This window comes from Meles meles, chromosome 7 (assembly GCF_922984935.1).
Source record: "Meles meles chromosome 7, mMelMel3.1 paternal haplotype, whole genome shotgun sequence".
Classification (NCBI taxonomy): Eukaryota; Metazoa; Chordata; class Mammalia; order Carnivora; family Mustelidae; genus Meles; species Meles meles.
This window is the reverse complement of record NC_060072.1, coordinates 125,095,475-125,116,764: the sequence shown is the minus strand read 5'-3', so window position 1 is coordinate 125,116,764 and position 21,290 is coordinate 125,095,475. Positions and strand designations below refer to the sequence as shown.

At 41.6% G+C, this 21,290-nt stretch overlaps 2 protein-coding genes across 3 annotated transcripts in view; one reads left to right on the top strand and one right to left on the bottom strand.

Annotated features, from left to right (window-relative positions):
- Nucleotides 1–474: 474 nt before the first annotated feature.
- Nucleotides 475–13,249, bottom strand: MEIG1 (meiosis/spermiogenesis associated 1). Its single transcript, XM_046013797.1, has 3 exons — nucleotides 13,218–13,249; nucleotides 3,887–4,055; nucleotides 475–603 (listed from the first exon to the last, which is right to left on the bottom strand). The coding sequence occupies exons 2-3, from the start codon at nucleotides 4,022–4,024 to the stop codon at nucleotides 475–477; spliced, it is 267 nt and encodes an 88-aa protein (XP_045869753.1). The 5' UTR covers nucleotides 4,025–4,055; nucleotides 13,218–13,249.
- A 5,063-nt stretch (nucleotides 13,250–18,312) lies between these two features.
- The window catches only part of DCLRE1C (DNA cross-link repair 1C), a 40,353-nt gene continuing 37,375 nt past the window's right edge, over nucleotides 18,313–21,290 (top strand). The window contains exon 1 of one of the 2 annotated variants that reach the window (XM_046012170.1): nucleotides 18,313–18,474. In XM_046012170.1, coding sequence (XP_045868126.1) covers nucleotides 18,366–18,474 — 109 coding nt within the window. In that variant the 5' untranslated portion in view covers nucleotides 18,313–18,365. The remainder of the gene's footprint in view (nucleotides 18,475–21,290) is intronic. The other variant, XM_046012171.1, reaches the window with a different exon arrangement.

Sequence of the window (21,290 nt, the reverse complement as noted above, 5' to 3'; positions counted from 1 at the left end):
TCCTAGGGGCCGGCAGCCCTTGGCATTTCCAGTCTACTCAGCAAGAGGCAAAGGCAAAGCCTCTAGAGAGGCAAGAGAAAGCCTTAGGGTCACAACAGGCAGACCTGACGGTTCAAAATGGTGGTCTTGGAAAGTGGTAAAGGCTGGGGGCAGGGGGTACAGAGCACTAACCCGTCAACAACTAGCCTAACCACTGGGATGGTTTCAAATTGGGCTGTCTCTTTCCGTGCATCATGGTTACTCTACCTCAGTTAAAATAATCAGAAGAACAATAATCAGAAGACGGGCACAACTTTAATGCTTCTGTAATTATATTTTAGAACAGATCAGGCTGATTGATACCAGGTTTCATGGCTTTTGTGTTTCAAAACATTCAACTGAAGCCTGCATTTTGAGTTATTTTGTAAAATGACGTTTACATGATGTAGAATGAAGCAATGAAGTCTTAGATGATGACAACACCAAGAACGAAAGCTAGTAAGCATAAATTTTTACTTTGTGGACTTCCTTGTCGTCACACTCCCTCTGTTTGTTGTAGTAATAGAAAGTATTGTCCCTTCTCTGGAGTTTCTTCACGTATCCGGTCTCTGGCCAACGATCTACCTGCACATCAGAAACCAGAATACAAATACTATGAAGCTAGTTTTATTTTTATATAATAATTTATTATCAAATAGTTAACAGTGTACCTCACATCCAAAAATTAAAGCATAAAATTAAATCTAAAAATACTTGAGCTCTCAAGAGAGTATTATGCACACCTCAAACACACCCTAAGTTGTACCCTTATACTGTAAAATAGCTAAGTTGGTGCTTCTCTCTAGATCCCAATTTCTAGATTTAAATTTCTACTCAGTGGCCAAGATAGAGGAAACATTCAAAACACTCTAAGCATTTTCTTACATTTACAAATTATTTCAAACATTATTACTTCCTAATATCTAAAAGTAATGCCCGAGGAGGAAATTAGACTCAGGCCCTGCTCTGAAAGCACTTGGATGCTGAGAATTGATGTCACAGCAGTGACAAATGGAACCAGCTAGACTCGAGACACCTAAAGGTTCATATGCAGTCCTCATGTCCATATCACAAGTTCATCTTGAAAACCAATTTTTTAAAAGATTTTATTTTTTAAGCAATCTCTATGCACACCATGGGGTTGGAACTTACAACCCCGAGATCAAGAGTCTTATGATCCATCAACTGAGCCAGCCAGGTGCCCCTTGAAATCCAATTTTTAACAGAAATTTGAGGTCATGAATCTAATCCTGCACTATCTTTTCTTACCTTTTCCCCACTATTCTTTCTCATGTCATATTGGTTTGTTTACATTATCATTTGTCTTGACCAATTTGGACATTTTTCTCCCTTTCCTCTCCAAATTCATGTTCCACTTTCTTGATCAGGTCAATGCACTTCTCTTGTTGTTTGGTATATTTCTTCTGGATTCTGTAAGATCTACTCTATCGTTGTCAAAACCTGATCACTCAGGTATCGTGGTCTAGATAATCAAATCTTCCCCACCACCTCTACAGGCAGCTTGACAGTTCTCATATGCCCCACCCATAAATTACAACTTTCCACTGGGATAGGAATAGATCATGAATACAAAGTGGCCTTTGTTTTCTAACAGCACATTTTCATTTTTTATATTGTCTCATTTATTTAAGAATTGATGAAAATAGGTAGAAACATATCGGATAAACCTTGGAAGGCTCTCTGACATATACAGCATAAGAAAAAAAAAATCAATGGCTCCTGTCACTTGGGTCAAGTTTTTCTTTCATAGCTTCCATTGCCCCCAGCAGAGAAAGGAGGATGTTCTCAAGTCACCATTATAACTCTCTTCTTCTTGGGGCCAGGAGCAATCTCTCTTTCATTTACTAGGGTCCCCAAAATCATCTCATGCAGTGAAAAAATACCCTCCAAGGAGCTGTATTGGTTCCTATGCTCATCACCCCTTAGTCATTTTAAATAATAGCCCTTGTATTTTACAACTTTTTCTTCTTGGCTTTTCACTTGAGGACTCCCATTCAATGGAGGAAAGCTTCACTCCTTTCAGTAGAACAGAGTGGAGTGGTTTGGTCATCAAGACCAGCTACAGAGGTCAGTAAGCTTCAATAGCTCTTATGTCCCAAATGGACATATGCTTCAGGTGAGGAAAGAGAAATTTGCTCAAACCCTTCCCACCTCTACCCACTGGTAGAGATATACTAATCAAGGCAAGTGTTCAGTTACCATCCTACCTTCAAGGCCCTCTGCAAATGTCTCTGGGGGCATGAAGCCAGCCCTTTTGGAGGATGGTCCCCCAGAGGAAGTGATTTTGTCTTTCCCTAAATTCCTGCATCATTTAAAAAGGCACACGTATTTTGACTTGCATAAATTTTTACTGTTCATGTCATTATTAATCTTCTATTCCAAGATAATAAAAGCTACCAATCATTAAACACTTATCCTTCATTCACTCAACAAATCATTAAGCACTACAATGTTGGACACTTCGAACACATGATTTCATTTAATTCCTGTAACTATTTTCTAAAGCAGGCACTGCCATTACAATTCAACCGTTGAGCTCAGCCAAGTGAAGGACCTTGTTCAGGCTGGCTCGACTAATGAGAGAGGGGAGCCAGGATTCAGGCCCTGGAGAGATTCCAAATCTGGTTCTCTTCCTACTGGCCCAGTCAGTTTCTGGAGGTCAGGTACACATATTTTTATCTCCTAAAGCACTTGGCACAGAAATTTGCACATGGTATGACAGGGCTGAGGGCACGCTGCCCCAGAACATGGCGCTTTGGCGTACTGATGGTTTCTAGTTAAAGTTACTTGAGAAACTAGAGCATAGAGACTCTGACCCTCCTCTCTGTACCCCTGAAAGCAGGAAAGAAATCTCCCCCATGAAAGGCACCCTCCCTGCACCTGGAGGTAGACAGACATCCTTATCACCAGAGACAGAGAATTCAGAGCCAAGAGGGCTGTGTAAATAAACCCTGCTTCGTTTCCCCACTAATTAGTCCTCAAGCCCAAGTACAGTTCTTCATACATTTCTTATTTCTTTGTCTAAAAGGTATACAAATGGCCTGCTTTGGTCACTTCTTGGGTCTAATATATTTGGGGCCCCTGTATGTATGAAATTAGATGAAATTTGTTTTTTCTCTTATTAATCTGTCATGGGTCAATTTGATTGTTAGACCAGCCAAAAGAACAAGGGAGAATTTTCTCCTTCCTTCCAGTTTATACCCAATTAGTATATACTGAAGTGAAATGCAGGACCTCTTAAAAATCGCCAAGTCATACAGTGAATAAGCTTGTACTTCCCTCTATCACACACACACACACACACACACACACACACACTCCTCTCTCTTTGTGGGACTTCCCTTTCAAGGAGGTTCTTTGTGTGGTCTTAAATCTGATTTTATGTCAATCCCATTATTGGGCATGAGAGTGTAATGCACAACCAAAGTCAGATGCTCTTTAATAGTTCTCTGTCACTTATAATCTCCATAATAAACAAAATCTAACCCCTTTATAATTCAGGATAAAAAGAAACTGGAAAGAAGTAATAGGTACACAACAAACTGAGTATCTGGCAATAGAATTACCTGAGGAAGGGAAAAAGACTCTGCTTTTGTGGTTATCATCAACCCTTTATCTGGCAGAGCATGGTTGTTAAATAAAAGTTAGAAAGTTCTTAATGTTTCCATGCTGAGGGACCACCTCTCTCTCCAGTCTACTTGAAAACCACTCCTCTGGGCCTCAGTCTCCTCATCAATGAAATGAGAGAACTGGAGTAGAGCTTCCTTTTAGTTATTCTCTGGTTCTTTGTTTGATTTTGACACTTTTCACTGAATATTTTGAGTTCAGGTTTGTAGACACATCTTACCATAGAAACTTGTTTCACTTGTTTATATTCAATTTCATCCCGATATCCTGCTTGCTGAAATCTGTACAGATTTTCTATCTCTTCTGACCATTTTTTGGCACGACTTATTGATTTTGGTTTCGCATCAGAACTAGCCATGGCTACAGGGGTCTTATTGCCAATTATTTCTGAAAGATGTTAAAACAACATGAATAGCATAACAGTGACAACTTTGAAAGTCTCTTTAAAAATGAACACAAGTGGAATTAAAAAAAAAACCTAGAATGTTGAGAATCTCATTAAGTATATTAAATTTTAAACATTCAATTTCGGGGTGCCTGGGTGGCTCAGTGGGTTAAGCCTCTGCCTTCGGCTCAGGTCATGGTCTCAGTGTCCTGGGATGGAGCCCCGCATCAGGTTCTCTGCTCAGCGGGGAGCCTGCTTCCCTCTCTCTGTGCCTACTTGTGATCTCTCTCTCTCTCTGTAAACAAATAAATAAAAATCTTTTAAAAAATGAATAAACATTCAATTTCACGATTGAGAAGGATTCATGGTCTACTTTAGAAATAAAATAAACCCTGAAAGGAAATGACAGATGCTGGAGAGGATGTGGAGAAAGGGGAACCCTCCTCCACTGTTGGTGGGAATGCAAGCTGGTCCAACCACTCTGGAAAACAGCATGGAGGTTCCTCAAAATGTTGAAAATAGAACTACCCTATGACCCAGCAATTGCACTACTGGGTATTTACCCTAAAGATACAAACATAGTGATCCGAAGGGGCACGTGTACCCGAATGTTTATAGCAGCAATGTCTACAATAGCCAGACTATGGAAAGAACCTAGATGTCCATCAACAGATGAATGGATCAAGAAGATGTGGTATATATACACAATGGAATACTATGCAGCCATCAAAAGAAATGAAATCTTGCCATTTGCGACGACGTGGATGGAACTAGAGCGTATCGTGCTTAGTGAAATAAGTCAATCGGAGAAAGACAACTATCATATGATCTCCCTGATATGAGGACATGGAGAAGCAACATGGGGGGGTAGGGGGATAGGAGAAGAATAAATGAAACAAGATGGGATTGGGAGGGAGACAAACCATAAATGACTCTTAATCTCACAAAACAAACTGGGGGTTGCTGGGGGGAGGTGGGATTGGGAGAGGGGGAGCGGGCTATGGACATTGGGGAGGGGAGGCGAACCATAAGAGACTATGGACTCTGAAAAACAACCTGAGGGTTTTGAAGGGTCAGGGGTGGGAGGTTGGGGGAACAGGTGGTGGGTGATGGGGAGGGCACGTTTTGCATGGAGCACTGGGTGTTGTGCAAAAAGAATGAATACTGTTACGCTGAAAAAAAAAATAAATAAAAAGGGAAAAAAAAAATAAACCCTGAAAGATACATAGGGAACTGTTTATTTCTTCATCAAATAAAATTGCATTCAGAGCATAATGTCCTACTTCTGGTGTCCTAGGCAATAGTAAACACATTTCTGAAGTCACACTCTTATTTTTAACTACTCAGTAGATTGTCAAAACATCTCACCACCATTCCATTTGATTATATTCAAAACTGCATCCCCCACTTTTTTTTTTCCCCTAAAAAGGGAATGTAAGATCAGTCTTCTCACTGTCTTCTTATTCTTCTTGCTGAGAAGCAATGGTTTCCCCTTTTTCCGTATCTTAACTACTTGGAGGTGGTCTAATCACTGCAGTCCATTCACTCCGGAGGTCACATGACCCTGCTCCTGTGACAGCCCGATGTGAAAAGACAGATGCACACAAAGTCCATGAAAGCTGTACGCCTGTATGATACTGACATCATTGATTTTAAAACAACGTAAGCAGGCACCAATCGCTTTTGACGTTCAAATAGCCCACTGGAGTACGCATGATTGTCTATTCACCAAACTTCTAGAGTCAGTTTTTCAAAGACATGTCTTGCAGTTGTTTCCTCAGAGTCATTTTATAACCAAAATATGTATCAGTTAACTGAAATAAAATGCCTAGAATTTTCATCATGATTCCTTCAATCCATTCTTCTATTAAAATATGTTTCTATTGGCTGAAATACATTAAATATAGACCTCATGAGTTGATCCTCTAAATGGATCCTTATTTTCAAAATTTTTTCAATTACAATGACAAATACTCATTACAGTAGTACCTCTGCACTCTCTACCTTGACTGCAGTCTGGAAGCAGGTGATTCTCATTCTGACCTATTGTCAGAAGGTCAATGGTAGCCTAAGGCTACATCCCAATGCCTGTGTCATTCACCTCACTTGATCTCATCATACAGGCATTTTATCTTACATTATCACAAAAATAGTGAGTATAGGAAAATACATCTGGACAGGCTACATTCACATAACTTCAAAATATAATTATAATTGTTCTATTTTATTATTGTTGATTTAAACTTTATCATAGATAGGTATGTATAGGAAAAGACATAGACTATATAGGGTTAGGTACTATCTGTGGTTTGAAGCATCCAGTGGTGGGGAGGGGGTTTGAACTGTAACCCCCATGGATAAGTGGGGGCTAGTATGTGTTGAAAAGGTCAGGAAATATATTAAAGTATTAAAAAAAGAAAAGTCAAAATAATCATTACATCAATTAGAAGTATCCATCATCATCTCAAACTCATCTTAAGGTGAGTTAGGGCAGACTTCAGAAGTTTTTTAAAAAGGAGTCTTACAATAAATGCTTTCAGAAGTATAACAAATTTAGCTCAGCCTGAATTTAATGAGAGGGAAGTGGGAAATGGGCATAAAATTGATGGAATTTTTGAATTTCAGATAAATATTTCTTCAATGTGAAGGATGTGACCTAAAATTTCTCTCATAGTTAAAAAAAAAGAGACTAGTGGAGACTGTTATTTTAATAAAAATAGATTAGTGGAGACTGTTAGTAGGCTAAGAGTCATTTGTTTGAATTTTATGTATCAATCATGTGCAAGTACCAATTGGCTCTTCCATTAAACATAAGGGAATTGGTCCTATGCTTCCCCCCACCTCCTGTAGACTTTTGTCACATTCTTACTTAACATTCTAAAGGTTGTGGTATTCACATTCATCCTGAAACCAAAATTCTCACAGTTGTTTGGGCTTAGCTCCAGATTTAAATGAATTAAAATGAAGTCATTTGAGCTACACAATTCACTCTGATGAAAGTAGCAACTACCCAAATGGATATGTCATTAATATTGTTTGCATTTTTTATCATGCATACTAATTATATCTATATCGATATCAATATTGATATAGACTAGACCAAAGAAAATTAAGATATTGTTAATATTTGACTTTTTAAAAACTTTTGACCCTTGTTTATTAATTTCGGCTTGGGCTCATGTTATATTTTAAGGCAATATATTGTTGTTGTATGAATTTATGTAAAATATGGACTACCTGACAAAACAATAAGCAAGCCATATTCCAGTGAAATCCTTGCCTTTCATTTCCATTCATTTTTTCAAATTTTCAAATTTTTATTTTTTGTTATTTTTAAAGGTAATTTTATTTATTGGTTTCTTTTTAAAAAAATCAAATTCAATTAATTAACATATAATGTATTACTAGTTTCAGAGGTAGAGTTCAGTGATTCATCAGTCTTATGTAACACCCAGGGCTCATTATATCACATGGCCTCCTTAATGTCCATCACCTAATTCCCCCATCACCCCCAACCCCCCCCAGCAACCTTCAGTTTGTTTCCTATGATTAAGAGGCTCTTATGATTTGTCTCCCTCTGTGATTGTCTTTCTTAATTTTTTCCCTCCGTTCCCCTAAGATCCTGTTTTGTTTCTTAAATTCCACATATGATGAGGTCATATAATTGTCTTTCTGATTGACTTATTTCGCTTAGCATACTACCCTCTAGTTCCATCCATGTCATTGCAAATGAGAAGATATCATTTTTTGACAGCTGAGTAATATACCATTTTCTACATATATACCACATCATCTTTATCCATTCACCTATCATTGGACATTTGGGCTCTTTCCATAGTTTGGCTATTGTGGACATTGCTGCTATAAACATTGGGGTGCAGGTACCCTTTCAGATCACTACATTAGTGATGCCAAGTGATGTGGAGCATTTTTTCATGTTCTTTTGGCCATTTGGATGTCTCTTTTAAACAAATGTCTGTTCATGTCTTCTGTCCATTTCTTGACTAGATTTTTTTGGTTTTTGGGTGTTGAGTTTGATAAGTTCTTTATAGATTTTGGATACTAGCCCTTTGTCTGTTAAGATGTTTGCAAATATCTCAGGGAAATACAAATCAAAACCACAATGAGATACCACCTCACACCAGTCAGAATGGCAAAAATTAACAAGTCAGGGAATGACAGATGCTGGTGAGGATGCGGAGAAAGGGGAACCCTCCTACACTGTTGGTGGGAATGCCAGCTGGTGCAACCACTCTGGAAAACAGAATGGAGGTTCCTCAAAAAGTTGAAAATAGAGCTACCTTATGACCCAGCAATTGCACTACTGGGTATTTACTCTAAAGATACAAACGTAGTGATCTGAAGGGGCACGTGCACCCAAATGTTTATAGCAACAATGTCCACAATAGCCAAACTATGGAAAGAACCTGGATGTCCACCAACAGATGAATGGATAAGGAAGCTGTGGTATATATATACAATGGAATATTATGCAGCCATCAAAAGAAATGAAATCTTGCCATTTGCAATGACGTGGATGCAACTAGAGGGTATTATGCTTAGTGAAATAAATCAAGATCATATGATCTCCCAGATATGAGGACATGGAGATGCAACGTGGGGGGTTTGGGGGGTAGGAAAAGAATAAATTAAACAAGATGGGATCAGGAGGGAGACAAACCATAAGAGACTCTTCATGTCACAAAACAAACGGAGGCGGGCCAGGGGGAGGGGTTATGGAGAGGGTGGTGGGGTTATGGACATTGGGGAGGGTATGTGCTATGGTGAGTGCTGTGAAGTGTGTAAACCTGGCGATTCACAGACCTGTACTCCTGAGGCTAATAATACATTATATGTTTATAAAAAATTTAAAAATTTTAATTAAAAAAAGATATTTGCAAATATGTTTTCCCATTCTGTTAGTTGTCTTTTGGTTTTTTCGATTGTTCTTTGCTGTGCAAGAGCTTTTTATCTTTTAAGTCTCAATAGTTCCTTTTTGCCTTTGTTTCTCTTGCCTTTGGAGACATGTCTAGCAAGAAGTTGCTGTGGGTAAGGTCACAGAGATTGCTGCCTGTGTTCTCTAGGATTTTGATGGGTTCCTGTCTTACATTTAGGTCTTGCATCCACTTTGAGCATATTTTTGTGTGTGGTATAAGAAAATGGTCTAGTTTCATTCTCCTGCATGTGGCTGTCCAATTTTCCCACCACCATTTGTTGAAGAGATTTATCTTTTTTCCATTGGATAGTATTTCCTGCTTGGTTGAAGATTAGTTTACCGTGGAGTTGAGGTTCCATTTCTGGGGTCTCTAGTCTGTTCCATTGATCTTTGTGTCTGTTTTTATGACAGTACCATACTGCCTTGACTATTATAACTTTGTACTAGAGCTTGAAATTCAGAATTGTGATGTCACCAACTTTGGGTTTCCTTTTCAACATTACTTTTGCTATTTGGGGTCTTTTCTGGTTCCATAAAATTTTTTGGATTATTTGTTCCAGCTCTGTGAAAAAAATTGATGGTATTTTGATAGGGATTGCACTGAGTGTACAGATTGCTCTAGGTGGCATAGATATTTTAACAATATTTGTTCTTCCAATCCATTAGCATGGAATATTTTTCCATTTTTGTGTATCTTCAATTTCTTTCATGAGTATTCTATAGTTTTTTGAGTACAGATCCTTTGCCTCTTTGGTTGGTTTTATTTCTAGGTATCTTATGGTTTTTGGTGTAATTATAAACGAGATCGCCTTAATTTCTCTTTCTTCCAACTCATTGTTAGTGTATAAAAATGCAACTGATTTCTGTGCATTGATTTTATATCCTGCCACTTTGAATTCCTGTATGGGTTCTAGCAATTTGGGGATAGAATCTTTTGGGTTTTCCACAGAGAATATCATGTCATCTGAGAAGAGTGAGAGTTTGACTTCTTCTTTGCTGATTCAGATACTTTTTATTACTTTTTGTTGTCTGATTGCTGAGGCTAGGACTTCTAGTACTATGTTGAACAACAGTGGTGAGAGTGGACATCCCTGTCATGTTCCTGACCTTAGGGGTAAAGCGCTCAGTTTTTCCCCATTGAGAATGATATTTGCTGTGGGGTTTTCGAATATGACTTTTAGGATATTGAGGTATATACCATTCATCACTACATTGTGAATAATTTTAGTCAAGAAAGGGTGCTGTACATTGTCAAATGCCTTTTCTGCGTCTATTGAGAATATCATATGGTTCTTGTCCTTCCTTTTATTAATGTTGCGTATCACATTGATTTGTAAATGTTGAACCACCCTTGTAGCCCAGGAATAAATCCCGCTTGGTTGTGGTGAATAATCCTTTTAATGTACTGTTGGATCCTACTGGCTAGTATCTTGGTGAGAATTTTTGCATCAATGTTCATCAGGGATATCGGTCTTTTTGATGAGGTCTTGGTCTGGTTTTGGGATCAAGGTAATGCTGACCTTATAGAAAGAGTTTGCACATTTCCCTTATATTTCTATTTTTTGAAACAGCTTCAGAAGAATAGGCATTAATACTTCTTTAAATGTTTGGTACAATTCCCCTGGGAAGCCATCCAGCCCTGGACTCTTGTTTGTTGGGAGATTTTTTTTTTTTTTTTTTTTTGACAGAGAGAGATCACAAGTAGACAGAGAGGCAGGCAGAGAGAGAGGGAAGCAGGCTCCCCGCCAAGCGGAGAGCCCGATGCGGGACTCGATCCCAGGACCCCGAGATCATGACCTGAGCCGAAGGCAGCGGCTTAACCCACTGAGCCACCCAGGCGCCCCTTGTTGGGAGATTTTTGATTACCACTTCAATTTCCTTGTTGGTTACGGGTTTCTTCAGGTTTTCTCTTTCCTCCTGTTTCAGTTTTGGTAGTTTATACATCTCTAGGAATGCATCCATTTCTTCCAGATTACCTAGTTTTTTGGCATAGAGTTGCTCATAATATATTCTCATAACTATTTGTATTTCTTTGGTGTTGGTGATCTCTCCTCTTTCATTTATGATTTTATTAATTTGGGTCCTTTCTCTTTTCTTTTTGGTAAGTCTGGCCAGGGATTTATTAGTCTTATTGTTTCAAAGAACCAGCTCCTAGTTTTGTTGGTTCTACTGTTCTTTTGGTTTCTATTTCATTTCCATTCATTTCAGTGGGAGGCTCACTGCTTTGTTGCTGCACACTAGGTGTGACCAACAGTGAGTTCGACATATGTGGTACAGCCTGACAATCCATTAACATATACAACCATATATAACCTATTTTTTTCATAGAAAAATGACACTATGAAACATGAAAGGAAAAGTGCAAATTCGCTGTATAAAAATACTTTCAGAATTAGTCATGTTTGTTATATGAATTTAGGGGCTGTATTATATTGCTTTTACAGATAAAGCACACTTTCTAAAAGTCGTGGCACAATCCATCCTTTTTGTTTTACCCAGGCCGTTTTTGCTTTAGGTAGGCTTGGCTTTTTCATACATAACAAAATATTTTATATACTCAGATTCATTCAAAAACTATTTTCCTGAATGTCATCTAGATAACATTTTGCCACCTTCAAACAAAACAGTTATGTAAACTATAAATATAAAAATGCTTTCAACAAGGGTTCCTGGGTGGCTCAGTTGGTTAAGCATCTGCCTTTGGGTCAGGTAATGATCTCATGGGTCTTGGTATTGAGTCCTGCTTCCAGCTTCCTGCTCAGGGGGGAGCCTGCTTCTCTCTCTCTCTGCTCCTCCCCCTCTTGTACATGCGTGCATGCGCTTGTTCTCTTTCAAATAAATAAAATCTTTTAAAAAATAAAAAAAATTGCTTTCAACAGAAGAGCTGTCCGACAGAAGAGCTGAACTACTGCTGGAAAAAAACCCATTTTTTTTTTTCCTCAGTGGAAATATGTATCCTCTACACATATTAGCCATTTCAAAACTTTGTTTTCCCACAATAGCTAAAGGGAACATAAATGCATTTTCACCATAATAGGAAGCCCTGTGCTTACTGAACTATACTATATAGTGGTGGTGCAAATCCCCCCCTAAATTTTTGTCTCCCTTATTACTTACTTTCTACTTATTAAAAACAGAATGAAACTAAAATTGGAAAGATCAACTTACAGTTTTTCAATTAAACATTTAAGTAATTCTGGGAAATTCAGTGACAATATTAATCCCGCTAGTAACATTCAGCACTTTGAAATTTAGTGGTTTTACTTTGCCAAGAGTTGTGGCAAAACTGACCTTTATATCACTATGTTGTAGCTACAGAAACAGGAAATGGCAATGGTTGACTTTCTAGTTTTGCGAAATTCTCATTTTATTAGACAGTATTAGGTTTATATAGGTATTCTAAAAACTCAGCAATATCAAACCCTTGACAATCTAAGGTTTTATTCTGAAATCAAAGCCTTTGATGTACCAGTTATCTCAAACTCCTTTCTATGCAAAAGTCCTTTTCATTTCCTTGTTCACTCTGAAAAGTACTTTTGGCCTTTAGTTGTATTAAAACCCCAAGAGCATTAATTAGTATTGCTAACCCTCCATTTCTTTACCGACTTTATTCTGTTCCTAGATGTTTCAGGATATGGCAAAGGAGCTAATCAGTTAACATCCCTGGGCTTGTTTTCCGAACAGGGAAAAGGTCTCATTTAGAAGGTCTTAGGTCCGCACACTTCCCTTCCCAAAGTTCTTGGGGGGTCAGTTGAAAAATCCAACTGGTTTCCCAAATATGCCTTTGTAGTCCATGGTCTAGGTGTGCTAATCTGCATCTGTGCAGCGTAAAGCCACTCCATGCCTTCTCCAGTCCCTCAAACCTTTCTTCTGCCAGAAATCACCAACTCTGTAATCGAGGTAAAAGGCTGAGATGGGGCAAGCATTTTGAAAACTGGGGGTCAGATGACAGGTCCGCAGAACTCTTGAGAAGAGACCCCAGGATACCTCAAGCCTCAGAGGGCGTGGCTCGGCCTGGAAGCTACGGGGAAATCAGATTCTGAAAGTCAAGGGGTAGCAGGTAAATAACCCCGCTAACCCAGAAAATAGAGAAGCAAGCGGGACAAATCTCAGAAATCACGAAGGCGGGTCGGGCAGAAGGGGCGGAGCGAGGTTTCCGGGGCGGGGCCCGGGCGGGCACAGGGTAGGGGGCGGGCCGTTCGGGCCCCTCAGGATGTGTCCACCCACCCCCTGGGTCCCGCTCTCCATGGTTACCCTCGCTGACCGACCTGGAGAGGCCGAGGCCCCCCGCCCGGGAGCTTGCAGGAGAGCGCGGCGGTGCTGGTGTTCTCCACTCAGGAATCCGTGGGCTGGGCAGCGAGAGGCCAACTGTCGCGCCTGGGCGACCGTCGCGTTCCCTAGCAACGCGTGGCGCCCCTAGCTCCGGCCCTACCCCCTACGAGAGGGCCCTAGCGCGCAGGTGTGGGGGCGGAGACGGGCGGTTTGGAGAGTCAAAGCTGACGCCAGGATGGGCATCTTGCAGGGGCTGACCCCTAGGCAGAGGAATCGAGCAGAATGTGTTATTTGCTTCTACAGTACCAGACAGAATTCCGTTGGAGGTTTTGGTCCCTGCGAGTAGATCCCTCATGTCTGTCCAACCCTATTTTTCATTTTGTTGAAACTAAATGAACCGGTCAATTCACAGATTAGAGTTTAGTGACTGGCAATTGGTAAATCCACAATCAACAGCATCCATAATTTAGATGACTTTCATCTATCATTACCTTTATCTGTATATTTAAAATACTATTGATTTACTTATAACTCCCAAATTTATATCTTCAGCTCAAATCTCTCTCTGAATTCCAGACCTGTATATCCAGCCCATATTCAACATCCACCTAGTTGTCCCAAACAGCCCTCTCCAAAGTCCCCTCCCCAGCTTGCTCCTTCCACAGTCTTCCTCCTTAGCTAAATGGCTCCTAGAGTCCACTCTGTCTTGCCCTATTTATCCGTCACTGTTGGCTTTTCTGTTCCCACCGAGTCCAAGGCACTATCACCACCCCCCACCGCTGGTTATTGCAATAATCTGCAACAGGTGTCTCTTGATCCCCCCCCTCGTCTATTCTCAACACAGCAGTCGGTGCAATCTGTTTAAAACATAACTCAGATTGTGTCATTTCTCTGCTCGAGTCTTGCAATGGCTTCTCATTCTTCCAGAGTAAAACCAACAAAACCCTACAAGGGTTGCATACAATCCCCCTCCCCTTGCTCTGGAGCCCTGGATCACTCCATTCCAGCCACACTGATCTGCTGGTTGTTCCTGGCCCAGCTTCCAGCTTGAGGCCTTAGCTGTGGCTGCTGCATCAGGCTCTCTATCTGACCCCTTACTACGTTCTAGTGTTTCCTCCGTCCACAGCACTTATCACCACTTATTATACTATTTAAATTGCTTCTTTCTTATTTTCATTGTTTATCTTCTGCAAGAATGTAATTTCCGTATTTCCATAAAGACAGAGGTCTTGTTGACCAAATTTCTAGAATGGTACCTAGTGCACAAGAGGTGCCAAAGCAATATATTTCGAATGAATATCTTTCACCACCATGGCCATTCGGATGCTCTGGAAGCAGTATAGCGTCATGTCCAAGGCACGACCTTGGATTTGGATCTGGTTTCTACTACTTTGTTGTCACATGACTTTGTGCAAGTTACTGAACGCTGCTTTCCTTAACTGTAAAGACAAAAAGTGTACCTATCTGCTGGGGCAGTTGTGAGGATGAATTAACAAATGTAAACCATTTAGGAGAGCACCTAGAACTATATGAACGATAGACCTGATTTCCAGTAGAATGTACACTTCATTGTCACAAGGGGTTTACTTTGCTTTGCTTGATGCTGTATCTTTAGTGTCTAGAATAGTGTGTGGCACAGAGTAGATGGTCAGGGATGATTTGTTGAGTGAATAAGTGAATCCACACCATCACATTTTTTGGAGTATTGTGGCAGCTTCCGATCCAGACGTCCTGCCCCAGATTGCCTGAGTGATCTTTCAAACTTAAATCCAGTGGCTTGACAACTTAAGCATCAATCAGAGTCCCCTGGAGAGTGTGTTAAAAGAGACTGCTGGAGAGTTCTGATTCAGTAGGTCTAGGCTGCGGTAGAGATCTTGGATTTTTAACAGGTGCTCTCCCAGGGCCCACACGTTGTTGAGAAACACTCTTCTGATTCACTTGTCATTCTCTTGTTTCAAACCATCCAGGCTTCTCGCTGTTGCTGAAGTTAAAGTTTGAACTATTTGACTTGGTGTATAAGGCCCTCGTGGTCTGGTCCCTTAGCTAGTTTAACCTTGACTTCCCCTGATAAGTCCCTATTATTTCATCCCTTTGACCCAAGTGCTTTGGTTAAAAGGAAATATTTGCAGTGTGCAGACTGAATAAAAGCCCATTCCAGGGACGTCAGTTATTCCTGTGCTCAGAAGCTGAACTTGAGTTTACCTTCTCTGCTATGTTTTTCTTTCTCCTTGCAGAATTGAGCTCTTTTGCTCAGTCCTTGCGCTGCATTCTTAGCAGGTTTCCAATAACGCCCTGTAAAACTTCTTGCATTTATTTCCACGAGTTTCTACTTCTGCCAGACTGTAAGGTCTCATGCCAAGGCTGACTCCTTTATGTACAAACGGGTTCAAGCACAGTGTTTGGCACTTAGTGGATGCCCAGTAAATAATAATAAGAGCTAATATTTATTGAACACTTACCATTGTCTGGGGCTTTGGTTAGACTTTAGTTAGTTAGTTTTTCTTAGTTGAATAATAACACTTTAATCAATCAGAGGGTTGAGAGTAGGAGGTGTGAAGAAGAGATATGGGTGGTGAAGACATGCATGAAACTAATGCAAAATAAACATCTATTGTGATTTTTTCAAAGCCACCTTCTGTTATGTGAGTTAGCCATGCAGTGTCTTCTTAACTCCTCTAGAGAAGGGAGATCCTTGCCAATCTTGTTCAGTTTGTCTCCCTTCTCCCATACACTCTCCAAACATTTTGAAAACAAATCCATTGAGTGATAATTGAAATGCAATAACTAGCACATATTTAACAGCCTATAATTCGATAAGTTTGATATATGCATACACCTGTGAAATCATCACCACAATCAAGTTAATGAACTTGTTTCCTGTGCCCCCAGCAAACTATTGATTTGCTTTCTGTTGCTTTGGATCAGTTCACATTTTTCATAATTTTATATAAGTGGAATCATAGAGTATGATCTCGGATTTCCAGCTTCCAGAACTCTGAGGCAATGAAATTTCTGTTGGGGAAGTCACACCCAGTCTGTGGTGCTTGTTACAGCAGCCCTAGGACACAGATACGCTTTAAAAAAAACATACATTATCTCCTTGTATGCTTCCTCGTATGACATTTTATGTCTGTTATTCTGAAGGAATAGCATAGAATATAGGAAATTTATAACGTAAGTTAATTTAGATTGACAACAGTTTATAAGTGAAGAAAAATAGATCCTGTAGTTATTTCCGAACAGACTTATACCTACCTCAATAACGAATTTTTTGGTATGTAACATGCACTTGGTAGCAGTTTTCAGTCCCTTTGAGGCAGAACATATCAAGGACTTAGAAGTCTGAAGAGCTTGGACTTGCAGAAAGATTCCCGATGTGGGATGAGGAAGTGGAACATAGCTGATGTGGTTGACTACATTTCAGTTTTCTTTACTAGCAGCCACAGGAGGAATTTCTGTTGGGACTCAGTAATCAGAAAATTGGACTTCTGAAAATCTGTTATATTTGTGTCTTGAGGATGTGTAAGGCTAGTGATTATGGCTTCTTCTAGAAGAGCCAAATAATTGGCTCATGTTTTCTAATGGTTTGTGTGTGTCTGTGGCTCTACTTACCCACCTTCGCTGTTTTCTGACCTATCTGTTCCCCTTTATCCTCTTTCCCTTTACTCTGTCGTACTGTACCCATTGCGGAAAGAAGAGAGAATAAATAAGTGGTTAGATAAGCATATGACTATTATCTTCACCTGCCTTGCCAGGAGTTCCACATCCTGTCAGAGGTAGACACACCAGATTCTCCAGATCCCAGTCTCACTGCAGAATTTGTTTTTAGATATACACAGCTTAGTCCTCCTTTATTCTAAGACAAACCATCTTATACTGAATCAAAGGTGTTGGCAATAGTATACTAACAGAATGCTTTACTCAAATGATTATGATGTCTATACTGCTCCCACTCTACCTTGTCTTCCTCCCTTTCTTTTTCTTCACCTTTGAGAAATCTCTATTTGAATAGAACTCCGAGTACCATGGCTGCAGGAAAATGCTGATGTTCTGTGAGGGTGGCACTCTGACTCTTGATTCCACTGCATAAAAGTCGTTGTTCTTGTATTCCCCTCCCCCCCCCGCATTAATTCGTGTCTTTGTGGAAGCATTTGTTTGCCATATTCTGCAAATGTGCTGTCCCAAATGGGTTGAAAAACCTACCTGAAGGCACATCTTAGTCATATATGTAATAAACTGCAAGGCCTATTATAATGTAATACACAAAACAACACCTTAAGAGTGTTTGAGTTGTTTCTGATTATTAATATTGTGGTGTTTGAGGAGACTTGATAGGAAGGGATCCATTCAGTGGGATCGAGTCCCTATAGGGCTCCTTGCTCAGCTGGGAGCCTGCTTCTCCCTCAGCCTGCTGCTTCCCTGCTTGTGCTCTCTCTCTCTGTCAAATAAATAAATTAAAATCTTTTAAAATAAATAAATGAATAAATAAAGGGAAGCGGGAACTAACAGTTATCGAATCTACCAGGAGTCACATACAATTTTTTTTTCTCATACAATCCTGATGGTTACCTCCCTCAGGTAGAAACGGGGAAGAAAAGTAAAAAAAGGGAAACTGAGCTCCGCTTTCAGGCTCTCAGTAGAAAAGCAGGAGGTGGAACGAAGTCTGATTTCAAAGCGAAGCCTTGCATCGCCCTTCGCTTCTTGGCATCCTTGGGTAGAGCGCCTGCTACGGGTGTTCAGTTTCCTTTCGCGATACCGTTCCTGCACAGACACGGACACACTGCACCAGGAAGGTCATTCGTGTTGAGTTAAAGTTTCCAGCAGGAGGCACCCTCGTCGCGCCACATCCTAAATCCCAGCCAGCTGCCCCAGCCCAGCATCCCGCCACTCGAACAATCAACCACGCGACTCGCGGGCAGTGGACTCTCCACTGAAGTTCCTCGGCACCGCCCCGCCGGCGCAGGGCTCCTCTGATTGGACGTGGCTGCATCCGGCGGGCCAATGGCGCGGCGGCGGCGGCAGGTTCCCGGAAGTGGCGGCCCGGCGAGGAAAACCTCAGCTTCCGCAGGCGGCGTGGGGTCGGGTCCGCCGGGCTGCGCTGGCGCTATGAGTTCCTTCAAGGGGCAGATGGCCGAGTACCCAACCATCTCCATAGACCGCTTCGACAGGGAGAACTTGAAAGCCCGCGCCTACTTCCTGTCCCACTGCCACAAGGGTGAGTGAGAGCGGAGCGCCGCCCGCCCCGGGGACGCAGGCTGCCTGGGTTCTGGCCCCGCGGGGAAGCCGCTCGGGGTGCGGGGGGAGCTCGAGCAGCAGAGTGCAGGCTCCGGGAGGCGGGGGCCCAGACCAGCAGATGCACCTTGTCCCAGCCTGGCTCTTCGGCCTCTCTGAGGCTTTATTTCTTCATCTGTACGACGGGACAGAACCGAAACTTGGGCAGCCCCCCCACCCCCCGGGCCCGTTTGACCAGGGATAACACTTGGGTTCTTTTGGTAGCTCTCCTAGCAGCGCAGAGTCAGAGGTCAGCGAGGATTCTTTCTTACTTCTTCCTTTACATCTTCGCTTCCATGTTATAAAGAAAACAAGTTTTAGATGATATCCCGCCCTACCCGCCCCCCAATATTTATTATCAAGCAAGCGCCCGCACACACGCTCAGACCTCGTGTCCGAAAGCTCCTGTAGTGCAAGCTCCTCCTTCTTTGAGGTGTTCTGCCCGCCTCCAGTATAAAAGTTTCGTTTAAGATGAAGTAATCAGGATACTAAAATTTCACAGCTGCACACGGTTAGGGATTAGGCCCTAATGATAAGGCCTGGAGGTTAGAGACTCCAAGTGAGGCGGGAGAGTCTCTAAAACATTCTAACGGATCTCCAGAGTTGGAGGAGCCCTCATTTTGCAACCGTTGGCCGTGTATGTATCACCTAGTATGCCTGCGTTCGCGCTTTTGGGAAGTGCCTCTGCTTTCTTGCTCTAGTCTACGAATTTTCTCTCGTCAATGCGGAAAATCTGAATTTCGTCTCTTGATTTGTAAAATAGCACTGTGAGCCTCTTTGAGGGTCTTTCTACTTATTCTCCAGAATAACGTTTTTGGATTTGGTGTGTTTTTCATTGTGAATCCCCTGCTGGGTGGGGATACCTCTGTTTCACCTTTTGTCTTGAGCAGTTACTGGAGTTTCTGAACTCAGAATGTGCTTAGCCATGATTGACGTGTGGAGCAGGGGCTCGCCCTTGATGTTTACCAGTAGCGAGTTTGGAGAAGGAATCCATCTAACGGAATCTGAAACCATGATCATCTGTTTGTACATTAAGCAAAAAACTGACTCCCTGTTATTGAGCAGTTTATAATCACTGTTTCTGTTCTCTAATGACCTGTGAGTCTGTTTACTCAGCCTGAAAATAATCTCATCAAGGGCAAGAACTCAGCTTCTGCTTTTGGAAATTTCCCACATTGCTTACTGATAGTTTTTAACCTTTTTCAGAAACCGATTTCTTTGATGTGCTGTGGACTGAATTGTGCTGCCCCCATCCCCTTCATATGTTGAAGCTGAAACCCCCATGTGACTGGATTTGGTGACTGGGTTTTTACGAGGCAGTTAAAATTTAAATGAGCGGGATCCTAACTCATTAGGATTGATGGCCTTATGAAAAGAGGAATAGAGATTGCACTCTTTCCACACACACTGAAGGGCCATCTGCAAGCCAGGAGGGGAAGTCTCACCAGAAACCAACCCTGGCTCCTTGAGCTTGGAATTTAGCCTCCAGAACTGTAAGAAGTTTTATGGTTTAAGCCACCTTGTCTGTGGTATTTTGTGTCATTCTGAACAGACTGATACAGGATATCTGACAAAATTTGTTGCCTCTTTTGGTAGAAAAAAAATCACATTTTGATAGAATGTCTCATTCCATGGCCCACTCAGTCCTGCTTATGGGCCATCTGAAACCCAGTCGTATGCTCAGGGCAGGCTTTGCTAAGCATCAGTAAGGTCTGGCGGTCAAGAGGGGACCCGTGGCCTGATAGAGTAGCCCAGGGTTGGAGAAGACCCCATTAGGGGACAATTTCCAATGATTTAATTTGGTTAGGCAAAGCAAAAAGGCTCTGGAAAGGAGACTCTGGGTACAGTCCTTGCAGCACCGAGTAAACTGGCCCAGGTTCTCTTGTTGGCAGCCTTAGAGGGGTCTGTGGTGGTCCAGGGCCGGTCCTGGACTGTCTTGACTAAAGCAGCCGCAGAGGGCTGCCTGCTGATTTAGTTTGGGAGTATGGAACCGAGTCCTGATTCAGCCTCTCTTTTGCCGTGGCACAAATTCTTTGGAAATTCTAACCGATGCCACCAGAGGCCCTAAAAGCCAGGACCAGGAATGATCTGAGGGGATTCACCCACCGAGGGAGCAGGCACAAGTCCAGTCAAGGTCTGCTGTGGGGGGTGTGGCGACTGCTTTGTTTTCTCTGGGGTTAAGGATCAGCACAGGTGATTGTGTTGAGTGTGTGTGTGTGTGTGTGTGTGTGTGTGTGTGTGTTTTGGGTGGTAATTTGAATAATTAGGATTTGTGGTCATTGCTATCTAGTCCTTCCCATGCTGGAGATTCAGAATGTATTAGAATGACAATGTTTAAAGGCTGTCTTTCTGTATGTGTTGCTTTGGAGGGCTGCGAAGCGGACCTGTGTGGGTAGAAAGGACGCATCTTTCTACCCAGCAGTCACAGTAGGCTGAGAAGAGAATGAAACTCTTTTCATGCTTACCTAAGCCTAAACAAGTTCCAGATGGACTCACTTCAGTGCCTGGAACTGGATGGGTCACATAAAGTGGGCACAAAGTTTGGTTGGATTAAAATGAAGGAAGAACATGAAAGAAAGTGCTGGAAGCAGTTCTGAAGTGAGAGTCTGGTCACTCATTCTTCTGTGGTTACTCAGAGTGATTTATAGTCTGTTCTAAGATGGAGGGGATTGTTCTTGTAAATGATGGCCAGAGATGATCAGCTTGCTGTGGTTCCTGCCCTGTTTGCAGCTGCATTTGCCACCTGCAGAAGAGTCAGTA